The sequence below is a fragment of the Rattus norvegicus genome, chromosome 1 (genome assembly GCF_036323735.1).
Source record: "Rattus norvegicus strain BN/NHsdMcwi chromosome 1, GRCr8, whole genome shotgun sequence".
Classification (NCBI taxonomy): Eukaryota; Metazoa; Chordata; class Mammalia; order Rodentia; family Muridae; genus Rattus; species Rattus norvegicus.
In genome coordinates this window covers 155,351,274-155,371,027 of record NC_086019.1, presented here as the reverse complement: position 1 = coordinate 155,371,027, position 19,754 = coordinate 155,351,274, and the positions used below count along the sequence as shown (strand labels likewise).

The 19,754-nt window shown below is 37.6% G+C and overlaps 1 protein-coding gene across 30 annotated transcripts in view; it reads right to left on the bottom strand.

The window, feature by feature from the left end:
* Dlg2 (discs large MAGUK scaffold protein 2) overlaps positions 1-19,754 on the bottom strand; it is a 2,051,694-nt gene that overhangs the window by 545,211 nt on the left and 1,486,729 nt on the right. For all 30 annotated transcript variants that reach the window (XM_039089312.2, XM_039089327.2, XM_039089335.2 and 27 more), the window contains one exon: positions 4,520-4,689. In XM_039089312.2, coding sequence (XP_038945240.1) covers positions 4,520-4,689 — 170 coding nt within the window. The remainder of the gene's footprint in view (positions 1-4,519; positions 4,690-19,754) is intronic.

Sequence of the window (19,754 nt, the reverse complement as noted above, 5' to 3'; positions counted from 1 at the left end):
CGTGTGCACACAGTTTCTTATCTGGTCCTATTTGACCATATAGATATCCAATGGCAAACATTAGTTTTCTAATGAATTAGCAATATTCAACTGTGTGTGCTTAGCATGTTTTCAACACAGAGCACAACTCCACTTTCACCAGTCTCTCCTCCCAAGTCACGTTTAACTGAGTTTGGCTTTCATTCTTGCCTTTCCAATTTGTTTTCTTCCTAGCAGCCAGAATTAGTTGATAAAGATAGTTGATCTTATATTTATCCTATGTTATCCCCTGCATCTATCTAACTCTAAACATTTAAATTTGATTAAGTCAGCAACTCATGAGCTGGCCTCGACTTACCTCAGCCATATGGTCTCATGTCATTCTTCATTCCACTACTTGAATACTACACAATATGAAGCTCTTTCCTATACTTGGGCTGCCATGCTTTTCTCTATACCCCAAATGCTCTCCTGTCTTGCCATGTGGCTATTGTAATTTATAATTCCAGAGTAACCTTTGTCTTCTTTGGCATACTACCTTATCTGATCCTTCTCAATATCTTACATTCCTTCCTAGATTTCCACGTTTATATTACAGATGTTTTCCTTACCTGACTATAATTTTCTTCATAGCAAGATTCATCTCATCTCTCTGTGAACCCCCGTCTACCAGTGTCATGCACACAGCAAATATTTAGTAAGTATTTGTTGAAAGATTGAAAGACCGTCAGGTTACTGTATAACTAGACAGCCATATGTTAAAGAGACTTAGTTGAATACATATAACTGCTTAGAATACTGGTGTGCTCCATTCAACAAGCATGTGGTCAAAAAGGACCAGCTAGGGAAGGTTATGCACATCGAAGAGTGGAATGCTTTCAGTTCTCTGAGTGCTCTGACTCCTCTGGCTAAGATGAATCACACAGTCGATCTACACTGACTCCAGCCCATCCCCATTAAAATCTTGGCTCAGCTCCATCCTAGAATCAATGTCGTTTTGCCTTGCAAAGTCATCAGATAAGTTGACTTTAGGTTCATTTTTTATTAGAATTTTTTGAGGAAAGAGACTTATTTATCTTCATCCTTTATGATGGATTAGAAACTTCCCTGATACAAGTATATCATACTAGAATTTTTTTCAGAGAAACTATAATTCTATAATGAAGAATTATAGTATATAAGAGTGAAGAAAGCATTATTCTTTTAGATTTAGTATATATAACTTAATTATATAAGTTCTTGAATTCTATACTTTATGTGATTCAAGCATTGGGAGAGACATCTGGAGTTCAACAACTGGAACGGTTTCTTTCCTTAAAAACCAATAGGCTATGTATAGACTAGTGGTTCTCAACCTTCTTAATACAGTTCCTCATTTTGTACTAACCACAACCATAAAATCATTTCATTGCCATTTCACAACTATAATTTTGCTACCAGTATGAATCATAATGTAAATATCTGATATGCGACCCCTGCAGAAGTCACGACCCATGGGTTGAGAGACATTGGTATAGAGAAACAAATCATACCTATACAAAAAGATCCAGTATAAAAGTGTAACTGACTCAGCACATTTGTCCACAGGCTCTATAGAACCAGCTTTCCATATGGAAATTTGTCCCTGGGATTTCCTCAGTTCAGAAGAACATCTCCATATATTATGTATGGCCTTTGGGTTACTGCCTGCATACTGGGTTAATAATCTCTCACTTTTTAGTTCCCTCCTCCATGTCATAAGACGTTATTGTCCTACCTCAGGCTCAAAGAAGAGAATAGTTCAGTGTGAAGTAAAAGAGCTGGAGGAGGCCTGATGCCAAAATAAAGAGCTAACAAATATGTTCCTGGTAAAATTACAGAGGTTGGATCATCAGCTCCCTATAGCCTTTCGGTGTTTCGCAGAGCAGCTGGAGGTCATCCAGTGACTCAGAGCAGGAAGCCAGCAAAAGAATGGCAATATTTTCCTGAGGGCTTAAATTAGCCTTTCCTTAGGGAAATGATGAATAATTGCTGTAGCTGAGTTGTATAAATAGACACATATTATTTATATAGAGTATATATATTTTAATAGAAAAAAATCTATGTTCCATTTGTTTGGCTTTCAAAAGCAAACTGCCAGTGTGATTTTAGTAGATGGATAGGGTAGACCTTCATTCACACTTGAATTATAATGTACCTGCACTTAATTCATGAGGGACCTCTAAGCATTTTTATTACCTTGCTAAAAGCCCATTACCATATTCAGTAAAAAAATTACTTCAAATAGCCTGCTATTTTCTGAGTGGTCAGTTTGCACCAGAATTTAGTCCAGATATGTAAATTGCTCACGACTCACCATAATATCTCCAAGAACAAGCCTTGTTTTCACCTGTGCTCTGTAGGTGAGAAAATCAAGGCCAATGTAGTGAAACATTTCTAGCCAAAGTTTGAGGACTAGAGAATGGCAGAGCTGAGTTTCAATCCACATGCTCTGACCTGTGAGGGATGTGGAGATAAACCTGGTAGGGTGAAGAGTGTGACACAGCAAGCTCCATCAACTCCTGATGCACTTACTGTATACAGTATATGATCTGACATGCTCCCTGCACACAGGTGAGATAACACAAAGGCCCCTCCCCCAAGGTCAGTGCGTTGTCTCTTTCCTCTGTCTTCACTGAAATCTCCCAGGGGGATTGGACCCTCCCCTACAGGCTCATGAATAAGTGGGTCAGATTTGGCTTAACATCACAGGTTGCCCCTTGATTTGCCCTTGGGTACATAAACTTACCCTTATTGGGTAAAAAGCTATATACATAAGCTTATGTAATAAACAATAACATTAGGTCTGCACTCGGATGCTGGTCTACAGAATCTGAATCTTGGGCATCTTCAGGGGCTCTGTCTCCACTCTCCCCCTACATCCTGGTCCCTGTTCCCACACTGACTTTCAGTTTATGCTTTTCCCTACTATGTACAAGCTCTTCTGGGGGGAGTGTGATACTTTTTTATTGGATATTTTATTTATTTACATTTCAAATGTTATTCCCTTTTCCGGTTTCCCCTCCGCAAACCCCCTATCGAATCCCCCATTCCCCTGCTTCTAGGAGGGTGCTCTCCCATCCATTCACTCCCACCTCACCACCGTGGCATTCCTCTTCACTGGGGCATTGAGCCTTCACAGGACCAAGGGTCTGTCCTCCTATCGATCCCAGAGAAGGCCATCCTCTGCTACATATATGGCTGGAGCCATGGGTCTCTCCATGTATACTCTTTGGTGGTTTAGTTCCTGGGAGTTCACAATTAAAAGTTTTGTTTATGTTTATTTTTTGAGACAGGATTTCTTTGTTCATCTTTGCTGTCCTGAAATTAGCTCTGTAGATCAGGCTGGCCTCAAACTTACAGAGATCCTCCTGTATCTGCCTCTCAAATGCTGGATAAAAGCATGCTAACTACCTCCTGGACTCACAATTAGATGTTTTAGGTTAATGAGCACTCATTATACTCTTATAATATCTTTTCTTTATAATCCATTTAATGTCTAATACTAAGTATGTGATTAAAAAAGCATTTTGCCTTCTCTGGGGAACAGTAATAAGTGTCATTTGCCATAAATGTAAAACCAGGCAAACATATTAGATTACCAGTTCAGCCATTTACTAGTGGAATTACCTTCATTAAATCCATGGACTTAATGAGACCAAATACATTTTAAAGGCTTTCTGAAGCATCTGTATACTATTTGAGTAATGTTGATGTCAGTGTTGTGAGTGAGATTACTGTGAGGATTTAGTCTCAGTGTTCACCCAGGTCCTTGAAGGCACATACTAGAGTCCCTAGATATCTGTGTGCATTGAAAAAGAAAAAGAAAAAGAAAAAAAAAAACTCAGCTATTTTCTCTCTGTTAAAACCAGTGCAGTACTTATTGGCTACAACACATAATAGTGATATAAAAACCAAAAGAATCATATTATGAAATCCAATTTAGTATGAGTAAAGATTGTTGTGGTTGATGATTACATTTTATTTATGTGTATGTTTCTGAGTGAGGGTGTACTTGGAGGCCCGAATAAGGTGTGAAATCCCTTGTAGCTTGACTCACAACATGTGGTTGTGAGTCATCTGACACAGTGCTGGAAACTGATCTCAGGTCCTCTGTAAGAGCAACAAGCTCTCCTAACTCTTGAGCAATCTCCCTAGTAAAGATTCTCTTTATTTTTTACGTATATGAATATCAAGTTTTATGAGAGGATTTACCATGCATATCTGAAATATTAGGAAGTATTAATACACTGCCTAAGTTATAATGAGCCTGTTAAAAATCATAGAAAATATTAAGTGGTAGTTGATATTATCATTCATGGCATTTTCTTCAAACTCTCTGTATGAGAGTTTGTATGTAGAGTTCTAGTTTCTTCAACCATTTGCACAAAACACTATCAAGGACTGTCAAAGGTGCTAGTAAGCAATGGAGGTCAGAGAATTAAAGGTCTTTATAGGCAGACTATGGGATAAATTTTAGACAAATTTTGACATTAGTGTCTCTGTACAAGTCTTTTATTACCTTTTGGCCCTTTGAAAAGTTTGATTTCCACAACAGTCTCCAGGATGGGTCGTCTTCTACGTACATACAGTCGAACAATAGAGCCTGCTTCCTTGAGGGCCTCCACTGCTTTACTGTGGGAAACCTCCGACACATCAACTTCATTCACCCGCAAGATACAATCGTTGACCCTGCAAGGGAGGGAGAGGCAAGGATGAGCAGTAGATAGGAGCCCGAAGAGAGAAATTCATTATAACTGTCTACATTAGCGAGGGGGCAAGAGTGTGAGAGATTTGAAAATGCTCAAACTTGGAAAGTTCCTTATTTACAGTATGAGAAATTGTGTCAAACTCATGCTTCTTGACTGGCCAACATTCCATGCACTGATCATAATGCTTGCCAGTTCCCATTTTAGACTCTACTATGGTAGTGCAATTAGGATTGAGTAGCATACAGCATAGCTAATAGGACATGCATTTTAAGATAGCTGTCAATGATATCATCATTTTTACTGTCTTAGTTGGTTAGACAGAAAGTTATAAGGTAAAGACTTCTCAGAACTTATTGTGGCAGACTATATAGACACAACAGATGTAATTTTCTCAGTTAACTTTGCAACATTCTTAACTCACTAGATGTAAAAGTGCTATGCAATAATTGTTGAAACTCTGAAAAATGTAACAATAAAGAAGAAAAAACATGTAAAACAGTCATCCCTAGGTGTTAAGCTTATTGGCAAATTATCTTTAAATATCTAGTGGCTGGAATTTATCTCACAATATTATAAATATTGAAGCTTAAACTTAATGAAACTTGACGAGATCCTCATATAATCTTGTCTAAGACATTTACTTTAAGAGCTAAGAATTATGTGGTACTTTGTTTTTGTATTCACACAGGAAGGGATAATTTGACTTCTTTTCTAGTTAGTTTACTTTTATGGTAATTATAAGTGATAACATGAATCATGGCTAGGAGCAGGAATCACTCTTCCTATTTATTTTAATATTACCCATCTCAGCTTGTCTGTTGTTCCAAGTCAAAAATGAGGGACAGTTTTTGCCTGATCCTTTCCTACCTCCATCACTATATACTCAGATAAATCTACAGAGAAGATCCAGCTTTCATCGTTTCTGCTCCCTCCTGATAGAAGTCATTGCCACCTCACCCCTAGATGAGTTTCACACCCTCATGCCTAATATTCTTCTGTCTTCTTTGTTATCTTTGAATCTCTTCTCCTTAAAGTGTCCTTAAGAAGTGATTATGGTTTATGCCTTACCCAACTTCTATTCTCTGCTTCCCTTTTGAATATCCAGCTTTGTCCAAGAGATAAGACTATTTAGCAGGTATTTGTTGAATATGAAGATTCAACAATTTAAATTCAATTGTTGGATTTTCCTCTTCTCTATTTACAAGCATGGGAAATTTTCTCAACTTCTCTAAGTCTCCACATTTGTTAATAATAATATTACCTACTATAAAGGATTGAGGGAAGAATAAATTAGACAATATACATATAAGCCTTCCCATCCAAGCATATAATCCAAGCATATAATAAGCTTCCAATAAGTGTGTTGATAGTGCCATATGTATTAGAGCATGGTACTCCTAACAATGAATTTTTAATAGCTTTGTGGAGTAACACTCATGTCCATTGTAGAAATTAATATAATAATATAAATAGTTAGGCCCTCTTATTGGAGCTATTGGTAGTTTGGGCAGAGATTGGACTTTTTCTCAAGTCTATCTATTATCTATAAATCTATATATTGTCTATCTATCATCTATCGTCATCATTTCTATCATGATCATCAAAATTAATCTTCTACATACCATTTTTTATATTTATTTATTTTTATAATACTGGGTTGATAAGCCTATACCTTCATGTATGTTTGGCAAGTATTGTAGTACCTAGATATATCTGAATCCCTCAAGTTTTTATATTAATAAATGAATTAATTAGTGATGATTAATATATATATATTTATTTATTTATAAATATATAAATGCATGGAAATGGTTTTCAAGTGTATTTTTCGATAATTCTTTATATTTCCATTAAAGAAACTATTCTTACAAAACACTTGCCTTTACAAGAACACACGGCAGCCTTAAATTTCTAAAATGGAAGGTTTCACTGAGAAACAGTGATGTTATTTTATCAGAACAGATGGAATGGCTTTAATAGGTTTACACATACATTTCCTCTCCAACAACAACAACAACAGCAACAAAAATCCAGAAAGCTACTAATTAAAATAGTTTTGAGAATGTAGGCATGCATCACTGATGCCAGCCTCCATAGAGCAGCTGGTCCTTTGAGAGTGGGTAATTTTGCCATCTCATGATTATAAAAAAGCATAGTTTGTCATCACCCCATGTTCAGAATAGTAATCACAGCATGACCAATACTTTTTCATAGAAGTAAGCAGTAGAAAAAAAATTAGAGGCTACATCTATTCAAACTCTACCGGTTATTTCCTTTTGTATGCAGTGGAATCTTTGTCAGTTACAAGTATAAACAAATGCAGCCTAACTCACATGACTGTGCCTGAGTAAAGAGATAAAGTATGTAGTTTTACCATAGTACATAGATTACAAGACTGACAAAGAGGAAGTCTGGGTTTCAGTCCAGCTGCATAGTAAAGACACCCCATTTCTTTGAATAGGATACTCCTAAGAAAAGTGGAAGTATAGACATGGTTGGGGAGAGGGGTCAGTAGACAGTTAGTGGTGGTAGATATATGTAACACTGGAGGTATGAAAGTTACTGATAAGTACGTACAACATGTTCAGAGTGATTTCTTTAAAAGTGAACGTAGTAGAAATTCAAAATTTCCATTAGAGCACGCCAGAGTCAAAGTTAAATTTTAATTTTAATTTCTGTGCCAAAAAGAACCATGGAACAAAAATGCCTCTAACCTATAGGCCCCTTGCCCAAGGACAGACACTTTGAGATTTTTTTTTTGCTGGAGGCTATTGCTTATAGAAGATAATAAGTTACATGTTTTTACTCCCCTACATAAGTTTGTTTGACATAACTGCACCGGATGTGTTTGACCATAAGTAGGTGAGATGTAAAAAGTATCTTTAGTCCATATGTAATTGTCCTCTTGGATGCTTACTGATTAATAAGCTCAACTTTTCTAGTTCTTTCTGAACTCTGGCTGACTGGTTCAACTCAACTCTTGAGGCTCAAACTCCTTTCCAAGCTTATGATTTAATATGGTTTCTCACAGGTTTTGATTGAATTGCTTTGCTTGGAAAGACTGCCTCAAAACTCTATAAACAGAATAGCTCCACATTCAACTGTTCTTCTCTGATTCAACTGCACTCAGAACCTCACAGAACTGACCTCTCTGAACTTAATTGAACTGAACTAAAATGGACTACCTTTCTAGTCTTCACTGGTCTTTAAGTAGCCTCTCTTTCCTGTCTGTTCTCATGAGAATTGGGCATATCCTTTCTCTGACTCATTCAGTCAAATCTTTCTTTGATTGGTCACTTAGTCTGACCCTCAATTAGATGTCATTATCTGGGATTTAAGGTGTGTACTAAGGACATGTCTCTATTCTGGCCAGTTCATACTGTAACCCAGAGTGTGTTTGCATTCCAGCTGGATAATATAGACCTTGAGGTCTTTAGATGTGATCCTTTCCCTGAGAAGCCATGTACCTGAATTAAAATTCCTCTACAGCAAGAGGTACATAGGCAGGAAATGTACCATCAAGAAATAGGTGGGCAGAAAATATGTCAGGATGTATGTTTCCCTTGATTGGACTTGGTGGGAAGTAATTAGCCTCACAGGTCTATCTTTATAAGTCTCAGCAAAAGGTGGCTTGTTGCCATTTTCTGAGAACCCAAAAATGGATCTGGCTGCAGTCTACCATCCTGACCAGTATTTAAATAAAGCTTGCTTCAAATTTGGCACAAAATTGTGGTAGTGGTCTCATTCATGCTTGGTAAAATTAATAGACATCAACTGTATGCTCTATTAGTCTAGTCTCTTCTCTCAATTTTCCCAGTTCAGTTCATGAAGTATTGATCTCCATTTTATAAATAGAAGAATATCAATGGTAAGGTCACTCATTCTTGGTGAGGACAGAGACATGATTTCTAACTGGTTTTACCTTACTCTATGCTAATACAAAGAATTTAGAGTTGTTTGCATTATGTTAAAATAAGAAAAAAGACAAAATTCTTAAAAATTGAAATTGTTAAAAAGAAGTAATGTCAAGCCAGGGAACTAGGACACCCAACCCCCAGTTACTTGAAATAGAATCTGGCCAGAGGGCCATGGTGATTTAAAATTAATTTGTTTACTCTAACTGAAGATAACCTTTGTGAGTAAAGTCACCCCTTCATTTTAAGGCACATAAATGTATCATTAGCTTGCAGCTGAAGTAATGCATCATCCTAGCATAAAGTCCACCCTCTCTCATATCTCTGAGCCATTGTGTAAGGAAGACATTTGCATATAGACTTTCTCATCACTGTACTGCTGGAACTGACCATTTCACTCAGTATATGCTGTTTCAGATATGTCTCTAGTTTTGCCTGGAGCAATTTCATTTAGTGGAACAGAATTGGCCACCCAGTTTTTTTAAAAAATGATTTTAATAGTTCCTTGGAATTTCCTTTTGCAATTTTGATATATTTCCTTCAACTGAATATATTAGAAATAAAAAGTTATATAATCATCAACATCTGCCCACAAAAACACATGTAACCTTTGTATTTATTAATGAAATAACCTCTCACATGGTATAGAATCACTCAAAATTAATACTTAAGAAATTACTGGCTCTCCAATGAGAATATATTTTAAAATAACATGTAAAACAAAAATTTTTCTCTCATAGCTTTCATTGTATGCTTTATTTTTAAAATAAGATTTATGGGATTATATATAAATATTAAGAATATTAGTTTTAAAAAGAATATTAGTTTATTTAATTTACTTTCTGAATCATAAGACACATTAAAAGCTGCAAATATTGGTTTTTAGTATGCAAGGAAATACTAGAAAGAAAGATTAATGCTAACCTGTGGTTTTTACTATTCCTGGGTAAAGAGATTATGGATATTATAAAATGTTTCTTTTATGTTCCTTCCATAACTTATATAATGGGCACATAATGTTTCAGATAAATTTTGAACAAGGTCTTTGTGCCTTTTCCATATATATCTGAGGTCTCCTCTGAACTCTAAAATGTAGGAGCTGTTTATTTAAGGAACTCATTCTACATCTCAAAGCTGAAATCTCTACCTCTGAAAATGGAGGTATTAAGTCTACATGGATAAAATTAGATAATGTAATAGGAATAATTAACATAGTGCCCAATAAGAGGAAACGGACTTTGTGGACCAGGCTGACCTGAAACTCACAGAGACCTACATGTCTGCGTCCAGAGTGATGGCATGTCCTACTATGCTGGTCTGCTTTTAACTTTTATTTCAATAGAATCTTCAGAGAAGCCATCTTTGGCCCACTTGGTTTGTTCAGTGTTTCTCTCTAAGGGTCCCCTACAAAATGCGAATAGACTTAACAAATAAAAATAAAAGGTACTCAGATAAATTTGAATTTTACATAAATAAAAATAATTATTCAGATAAAAAATAACATTTTGAAGCATTAGATTATTCTGTACAGTTTGGGACATGCAGTAAAATTATTTGTGTTCATTTGATCTTAAAATTTGACCAAGATATTTGTTTTATAAACATACATTAGACTAAACTATGGTCTTTGGTTGATTAAAAAGCTTGTCTATACATAGTTGGAAATATCCTATACATTGTGCATTTTAATCAGTCTAGGAACACTAAAAATTATATATGATTGTCTTCTTTTAATAATAGCTTAAGTAACTAAAGCTTAAAGATGAAATAGTAAGCCAGCAGCTTACTGAAACAGATGTAGAGACCCACAGTCACACATTAGATGGAGTTCAGGACGTCGTGTGAAAGAACTGGAACCTGCAGGGGATGGGGACTTCATAAGAAGTCTTCACAAGAAGACTGATCTGGACCAATGGGCTCCCAGAGACTGAACCACCAACCAAACAAAGAGCAAGTATTGGCTGAACCTCAGTCTCCCACACATATGAAGCAGGTATACAACTTGGTCTTTGTGTGGGTCCTCCAACAACTGGAGTAGGGGCTTACCTAGACTCTGGTGCCTGTCTGTGGATACCATTCCCCTAACTGTGCTGCCTTCTTTGGTCTCAGTAGTTGAGGATGGACTTAGTCTTGCAGTGACTTGAGGTACCATGGTGAGTTGGTACTCAGGAGGGCCCTCCCCCTTTCTCAGAATAGAAAGGGTATGGGGGAATGAAGGGAGGGTCTGAGGGGTCTGGGAGGAGTGGGTGCTGCAAAAGGGGTATAAAGTGAATAAATGAAGTAATTAATTGAGAAAAATGCATAAGCTACATGTATGCACTTTCAAAGCTCACATAATACACCATCCACACATTTATGGTTTAATGAAAATAATTAAGTGGTCAGGGTGTGATGGCACACAACTTTAATCCCAACAGTCAGGAGGCAGAGGCAAGTGGATCTCTATGAGTTTGAAGTCAGCCTGTTCTACACAGCAAGTTTCAGGACAGCTAAGGCTATATTATTAGACACTGTTTCAAAACAAATTAATGACATATTTTAAGATGTGATCCTAGGTGAACCTCATTAGAGTCAAAGATCATACTGAAAAGCATTAACATGGAGCCCAATAACAAAATGGAGATCAATCGTTCCCAAATACTAATCCAAGTCACTTGGGGAGTTTAGTAGGCTCAAAGTTGCTGGGATCTACTGGAGGTGTTTATTTGGGTGGATAGAAGAATCTAAGAGATGGAACCTAGAACCTTGGATATAAATGTGTACCTTAACATGAATTATATTCCCTGCCTCCTGAAGTTCCTTACAACATAGGTCTAGAAAGAGAAGATTCAAATCCTCAATTTCTTAATGAACCTAGCTGTCCTGTCCATACTCTAGGTTTTGAAGGAGCCATCTGCTTTGCTCACGCCAATTCTAAAATGAATAGACATTGTTCTCAATCTTACAAAGACTAAACAATTGTGATAAAACTATTGAGTTCTGATTATGCAACCACTCAGTTCATTTTGTAACTTTTCACTCTTTGGGGCAAATCTCAAAAGGAACCTGGACCAAGAGACCACAGTGACAAACTGTAAGGAGCTGTGCAGATACAAACCACTTTCCAGCACGCCCTAGACGCTTTTTCACTCCTTTCCTTCAGCCAGTTAAGCGTTCACCAAGCATCACTTTATTCTCCATCTTACGCATAGGGCTCGGCTCTCCTCTCTAACTCTGGGTGAGGGTAACTGCACTTCTTATGCATAGACGTTGTCTTCTCCAGTGCATTACTGTCTCTCCCTCCCCATTTGCCACTTCATTTCCCTTATATAAAATGCTTGCAGGAGTCTCTGCAGCTGTCATCTGGGAAACATCACAGCTTTCCACAACGGGGGAAGAAATTGCTATTTCAGCACAAGTGATTGGTCTTTTGGCTCATTCCCGGAGAAGCAGAGCTGCCAGTAACAAATCTCAAGCCAGGCAGCTTAATGAGTTTAACAAAGAGAAATGGGCACTGAGTGGGAATTTCAAAGGGAGAGAAGCACAGGACTGGACACTGCTGATTCTGCCTACTCTAGTATTCTGTCCATGGACAGGAGGTTTGCACATCAACCGTCAAGCGATGGCTGTTGTTCTTTCCACCTGGACTCAGCTTCACCACAACTTCCTACCTGGCTTTTCTGGTGCAAGGGTAACAAGCTGCTCTATACTCCACCCTGAGACAAAGGTAGGTTCCCCTTCCCAAATCAAAGTTGACAACATTTCTGTTCTGCTCACTGTCCCCAATTCCTCAAGACATATAAAATAAAGACCAATTTATTTTTATTTGATTATATTTGTCTGACGAAGAGCCTTTTTTAAGAAGTAAACATCATTTATGAAATCTAAATTTGAACTCATTCCTCTGGAACTGTTCTCTAAGCATGCCACTATATCTTATTTTATATTTCTTTCTCTCTTCCAAATAGCTAGATAAATCTGGCTTCGTTCAAGGGCACACTTACACTCTGTGGCCTCAGGAAGTGCTTCTGAATCACTGAAGTACTTGTTGCTCACAATGGCTGGAGTGCACATAAAGTCTTGGTGGGTCCTCGTCCAGAGCTGTAAGATGCTTGGCTGCTTTGCAAGACCTACCACATCATAAACTATAAACTAATCGCATTTTAGGAAATATGTCTTCAAACACTGGATTTACTCCATTTCCCCCTACTTGAATATTTTACGACTCTAGACATGATGTTACACCAGACATATGGGATTCACAATTACACACCTTTTCATCCACATTCGCTTTCGCTTTTTGATAAATGTGATAAATGTACTTACTGGTAAGAAGCTGAGATACACACACTATAAAGTAACATGGGAAGAACTTTAGGTCTATAAATCATACACAGATTCTAATCTTGGGGTTTCCACTATCCAATTAGGTGATTTTCCTCTGTGTCTTCACATTGACTTCAGTGATTTTAAAATTCTGTTTTACCTCTTTTTTTTATGAGTTAAAATGTAAGGTCATCTCAGTCTTGCATTAATCTATTAGAAGTCAACAGTACACCTCAAATAGCGTACTCAATACTTCACTTCTCATCTTCACCCAGGTAAATTATTCTAACACCAGAGATGCATTGCATGGGAGACACACACAAAGAAAGACACACACACACACACACACACACACACACACACACACACACACACACACACACACAGAGAGAGAGAGAGAGAGAGAGAGTTTTAGATCCTCTCCTCCACGTATTCTGCTTAGATTGTCAACACTTAGATTTTAGAAAATCTTATCGTAATGCATCTTGCCTCTAGGATAGTCTCCTATAATCCCTTGTTAGTTATAGTTTCTCTTGTTATGATAAAACGTCATTGCTAAAAACAAATTGGGGAGCAAATGTTTTACTTGGCTTACACTTACACATTGTAATCAGTCCATCATTGAAGGAAGTCAGAACAAGAACTCAAGCAAGGTAGGAACCTGGAGGCAGGAATTAATGTTGTGGAGGGGTGCTGCTTCCTGGCTTGCTCTCCTGGGTTTTTCAGTCTTCTTTGTTAGAACCCAGAACAATCCCCACAGGAGTATCTTCATCAACAGTGGCTACCCCCCTCCAATCTTTCACTGATTAAGAAAATGGCCTAGAAGCTTGCCCATAGCCCTCTCAGTTGACTCTAGTTTGTGTCCAGTTGGTATAAACTAGCCAGAACATCCCTTTTCTAACCTACTGTCAGAATCACGTTTCTGAGACTAAACCGACTGTTTTACTTTATATTTAGCAGTCTTCTTTTGTTTCCAACCGCCTATGGGAGATGTTCAGCATTTAACATTTTTAAATCAAGCTCTATTTACAAATTAAATCTTGCTCAGGAGTCACACAACATACATTTATAATTGCTTATAAGTTACAGAAAAGGCACGGTTTCCACGATTTCCGCATCAGAGCAGAAAGGGGAATAAGAACCAGACTTGCTGGAAGCTCTTATCTGTTGCTTTCAGACAGCTCTGAGAGATCCAGGGTCAGCATGCCGCAAACAAGTCAGCAGAGCCCATGGCAAACAGAGAAGAATGTGCCCAATGCCCTTTTTCTCAAGTTTTAGTGCAGCTGAAAAGGGTCTTTTTCTAATCCACAGAAGGGCTTTCTATAGTCTATTGGGAGCAAAGCTGTTAGGGATTTGTGGAATGAGGACTGTGTCTGCCAGCCTATTTTCTGAAGCTTTTTAAGCACACAAGTCTTTCAACAGTGTGATTGTTTACCTCTCCAGTCCTGTCTCTTGTTACATGTTAGTTTTCTCAAACATCACACACATTCATGATATAAGCATCTCCTTGGCTAGCTAGGCTAAGCCTAGGTTTCAATAGTCAGTTAAGTACTGCACCACCTTTTCAACACTGATGCCCACTCTGAGGGTGCTTTATAGTTTAACAGTAGAATTAGAAAATCAAGCTACTAAAATTTCATGTAAATGTTGCAGCACAGTGAGAACATACTGAGAAAAATTGTTCTAAGAAGATTGAAGAAAACTCTTGGAGTGTTTAAGGCAGCAGTGACTGGGGGCCACGAGGTGAGCAGAGAGGGAACATAGCTCCTGGACTAGCTTAACAGCTGATAAGATGGGCAACAAAATCAGGTCTGGAAGGACTGCAAGGCTTGATAAGAATTTGGACTTGAACCTAGTGGTGACTGAAATGATGGCTATGCTTAGAACTAGATTATTGTTTTGTAAGACCCTCACCCATGCTACCGACATGCACAACCTTAGTGAAGAGAGAAAGTATGTACAAAGAGAGGGTAGAAGAAAGCATGGGCTATCCTCAAGGCATACAGTGATTACCCCCAACTCCCAGTGGACCTCTTACATTACAGGGTAGGAAGAAGGGACAGAGGTAGATTAAAATCTACCAAATATGTCATTTGATGACATGTGGGAGGTGAGGAAAGGGACTATGGTTTTTTTTTTTTTTTTTTACAATTTCTCTTTATACATTGTGAATCGCTCAGAGTAAAATGTATCTTGTTTACTTTTGAATGTTTAGCACCCCCAGCGGTGTCTGGAACAGAGTCAGCAGAGATTATAGGCTTGAAAAATTGCATACATTTAGAAGTATGGTAGTCGATGACATCTTTGCTACAGATATATACATCTCCTCAAGTTATGCCATGAGGATGCTCTCTTCTCTTTTTTCTTCTTTTGGTTCTTTTTTTCGGAGCTGGGGACCGAACCCAGGGCCTTGTGCTTCCTAGGTAAGCGCTCTACCACTGAGCTAAATCCCCAGCCCCCTCTTCTCTTATCATTCCATCCTCTCTGATGAAAAAAGAACGAGCTCCAATTTATTTCCCCTGAAGATACATGGCACTATTCGTCATTATATTAGCATCCAAGGCAAGATTCCAGTGAGAAGGCAAGGCCTCAACAAAAGCAAAGAACCACTAGCAACAAAATCTCAATCTATCACTGAAGACATTCACATTCATCCAACAAGTACCAAGCATCTAGTATGTAGGTACATAAACCCTGAGACAATAGTGTTGGGTATAAGAATACTGGCCACTGCCTTACAGAATAAGGAGATACACATAAGATCATATCATGGCATGGGGATGGAGGAGATTTTATTCTCTTGCACATAAAACCAACTGAAGCTTAAGTGTGTCTTTTCATCATTAGGACTTAGGTATTAATTTCAGAGTTTTGTTTCTTATTTGATGAATTATTTTAATCCTTGACATTCTATTTTCATAGAAATAAGAGACTAGAATAAGCAAGAATTCAAGATGCCATGCAGAAGACTGCTTACAAACAGGTCCCTTTTTCTGATGTTCATTATTAACTAGGAATATAGGAGATGTTCACTAATCCACACTGACTTTGCAAGAACAAAAATCTCATAAGCCAAAATCTTTGCATTTGTCAAACAAATACATATTTGATGGTAATTTCAGCGATCTCTGAGATAGTTAGAATATTTATGATGAGTTTTAAAGCATCTCTAAGACTTTTTTTTTTGTTCTTTTTTTCGGAGCTGGGGACCGAACCCAGGGCCTTGCGCTTCCTAGGCAAGTGCTCTGCCACTGAGCCAAATCCCCAACCCCTCTCTAAGACTTCTTAAAACCATGTGCTAAATGTTATGGTGAAAAATTAACTGGTTTCTATAGGGACATAATCATGCTTTGTACTGTTCAACATCACATGTAATACTCGTATATTTATTTTGTTGCACATATCATGTTCCAAATCCCTCACTCAAATGCTGGTTTTATGAGAAAAGAAGCCTTGTATACAGTTTTCACAGCTCCTCAGATAACAAAGTACCGTTATCCACCCACTTTCTCTTAGTTCATTCTTTCCTTTACTGTTCCATATCCATCACGTGCATTGATCTCCAGCATTTATCCAGGACTTTCTTTCCATCTTTGGTACCTCTGCTCTCTTTGAAGCCCACCCACACTTCTGCATGCTCTTCTTAGAATCATCTGCAGGAAGCCAGGAGTCCTACCTTCATATTAAAAACATATGGTGTGAACATTAGTCTTGATTATCAGTTGGAATGGAGTTAGGACCACCTACGGGCTTGAGGCATAAAGAGAATCAACTGATCCACTCTGAATATCATCTACATGGTACTATTTGTGCCTTAAACAACTTAAGAGGGGTAAAAACCAAAGCAGCTGAGTGCAAACATTCCCTTTCTCTTCATTCCTGGATCAGTATGATGTGATCCTCCTCTAGCTGGGCCTTCCTGACTCTGACGGAACCCTCTGAAGGCATGAGCCAAAGTACATCCTTCCATCTTTATGTATTTGTGTCAAGAATTTGGTCACATCAACAGAAACCTAATGCAGACAGTGTTACCCATCACTAACACAATCCCTTCATGCAAAATAGCTACTAGGCACTCATCATGTACTACTCTCCCTGTTGGCTAGAGACATGAGCATTTCACTTACATCAAATATATTAGAAGCAAAAGGCACATTTTTGTCATCAACATCTATCCATAGAATTATCTAAATGTTTTATTTAACAATCACATATTCTCCAGCATGATATTCCATTGCTCAACAGTAAATAACTATTGAATTGTTACCTGATAATAATATAGGGAAAATAATATAATAATCATATCAGTGTGTAATAATTTATAATGCTTATATATTGTATACTTGTTCATTTTCTATACAACACATAAAATTGTAATCATTTTAGAGAAGGAATTTTATCTTGTTAGTTATTTCATTCATAGTACATAAGGCTAAGTCTATAGTAGTTGCTCAATCAAAAATCAAATAACAGAATTATTGAATGAGAGAATGAATGAATTAACAGTTAGAAAATATTGCTTTAGATTTGACTGCAATGAAGTGTGTATTATTTTGATGCCCAATTTTCAACTCTGATAGCTGTGGCTCAAAGACTTTCTTAACTTCAAACCTATAATTATTGGAATTATTTGATTCTGGCAAAGGTTGTGAGCAATTCCCCATGCAGCAGATAATGCAAAATTGCCTGAAGCCTCTAATTTTCAAGGGAACATGATTAGCAAGGCTGTTTTCTGACCTTTCCTGAGCTTTAAAAACCAGCTATTGTTGTTTATGTGATTTTATAATTTCCAAACTCCCCATTTCTCCCTAAGCTCAATCACATTTCATAACATAAATTCAAATTAATTCTGTGATGAAAACTCATGACACACTTTGAAATTACAGGTGACATTTCGTGGTTTCATAAAAGCCAGCTAGAGCTCTCCTTACAAATATATGCTTGGTCTCTTACATTATCCTTCAGCTTCAGACAAAAATCCAGAGGGGGCCCGAGGATAGTGCAGGAGGAAGGGCAACCTTACTCCCAAAGATCATCTTACTTTCCAGGTACTCAGGTCATTGAAATTCATAATTTTCTCCTCTGAAGTACAAAGCAACCCACTGTTGTCAGTGATTCAGACTTTTCTTTTTTACATGACCTTATAACTGTCCATGAAACTTCATTTTTGAACATAAAAGAACAGAGGATTTTATAATGAGAAATCTTGTTGAATTACTTAGTAAAAGAGTATGCATGCATAAGGGCAGTACTGTAGAGAAGCTTCCAGAAGATAAAAGAAAGCTACAATTAAAGTGATAGATTTTTCTAGGGCCTCTGTGACCCACATGGTGGTCTCTGATACTGACTTTTGACTGCTTAGCAGCTTTCCATTTATGAAACATGCCAAACACATCTTCTCTTGCATGCATAAAATCTAGAAATATGCTAGGTAGTAAAAGCTGTATTTTCAAAGTAGAAATGGGTAGATTTAGGTAGATGAGGTTGTATTTGTCTCATTGAAAACAAAAATCCCAACTGTAATTACATTTTCTGATTTAGAATTAAAGGTATATTACTTAATATATTGAAGTAATTTTATCAATTGTAATAATCAGAATATTTTAGTCTTAAAAGTTTAAATATTTAAGGTTTTATAATCTAAGAATCTGGGAAAATATGGCACTTTATTCATACGTGTAGTTGTGTCTCACATAACTCTCTGGGCATGGATCATATGGTCAAATGTCAAAATAGATCAGCCTAAAACATTGAGAAAGTGTAGAAGGAAAACCTAAGTTCAAGGAGGAAAAGAAATGAATAACTAGACATTTTCATTCTGATTTCAAATTGAGAGTACTGCCTTATAGCCTCAGCAGATAATTAAATTCCACTGGAGTTATGTGAAATAGCAATTTAGTAGAGAAAACGGGGTTTCACGATTTACAGAAAGCCAGAAATTGAAGTCTCATGCAAATATTTAATTTATGATTTAAATGGTTGTCATTTTGAAACATGCAAAATGGAGCATACTTGGGGATATTTGTTTGTATTTTTGTTTCTAGGGGTGAAGAACAATAGGCTTGAGGAGATTAAAGTGGAGATTAGAAAGGGGGCAATCAGAGGGAGAAAAGGAGAAGAAACTAGGGCTGAGGAGAAGAAGTGATGTAATATGGACCAAGAAAAAATATAAACAGATTATACCTACTTTGTATAAATCTACTATACTGGTGATGTTAGGAGAAATGTTTTCTTTTTTTTAATTTTATATAATCTTTTTTTTTTTACAGTCCAGATTTATCCCCCTCCTGGTCCACCCTCTGACTGTTCTACATCTCATATCTTCTCCTCACCCTGTCTCTATGAGGATGCTCCCATCCCCCCAACCACCACCCCACTAGACCTCCCCACACCCTGGGGCCTCCAGTCTCTCGAAGGTTAGGTGCATCTTCTCTGACTGAGCCCAGATCCAGCTGTCCTCTGCTCTATATGTGTCGGGAGCCTCGTATCAGCTGGTGTGTGCTGCCTGGTTGCTGGCTCAGTGTCTGAGAGATCCTGGGGATCCAGGTTGGTTGAAAGTGCTGGTCTTCCTACAGGGTCACCCTCCTCCTCTGCTTACTCCATCTTTTATTCTAATTTGACTACGGGGCTCATCATCTTCTGTCCATTGGTTGAGTGTAAATATATGCATCTGACTCTTTCAGCTGCATGTTGGATCTTTTGGAGGGCAGTCATGATAGGTCCCTTTTTCTGAACATACTGTAGCCTCAGTAATTGTGTCAGGCCTTGGGGCCTCCCCTTCAGCTGGATCCCAATTTGGGCCTATTGCTGGACCTCATTTTCCTCA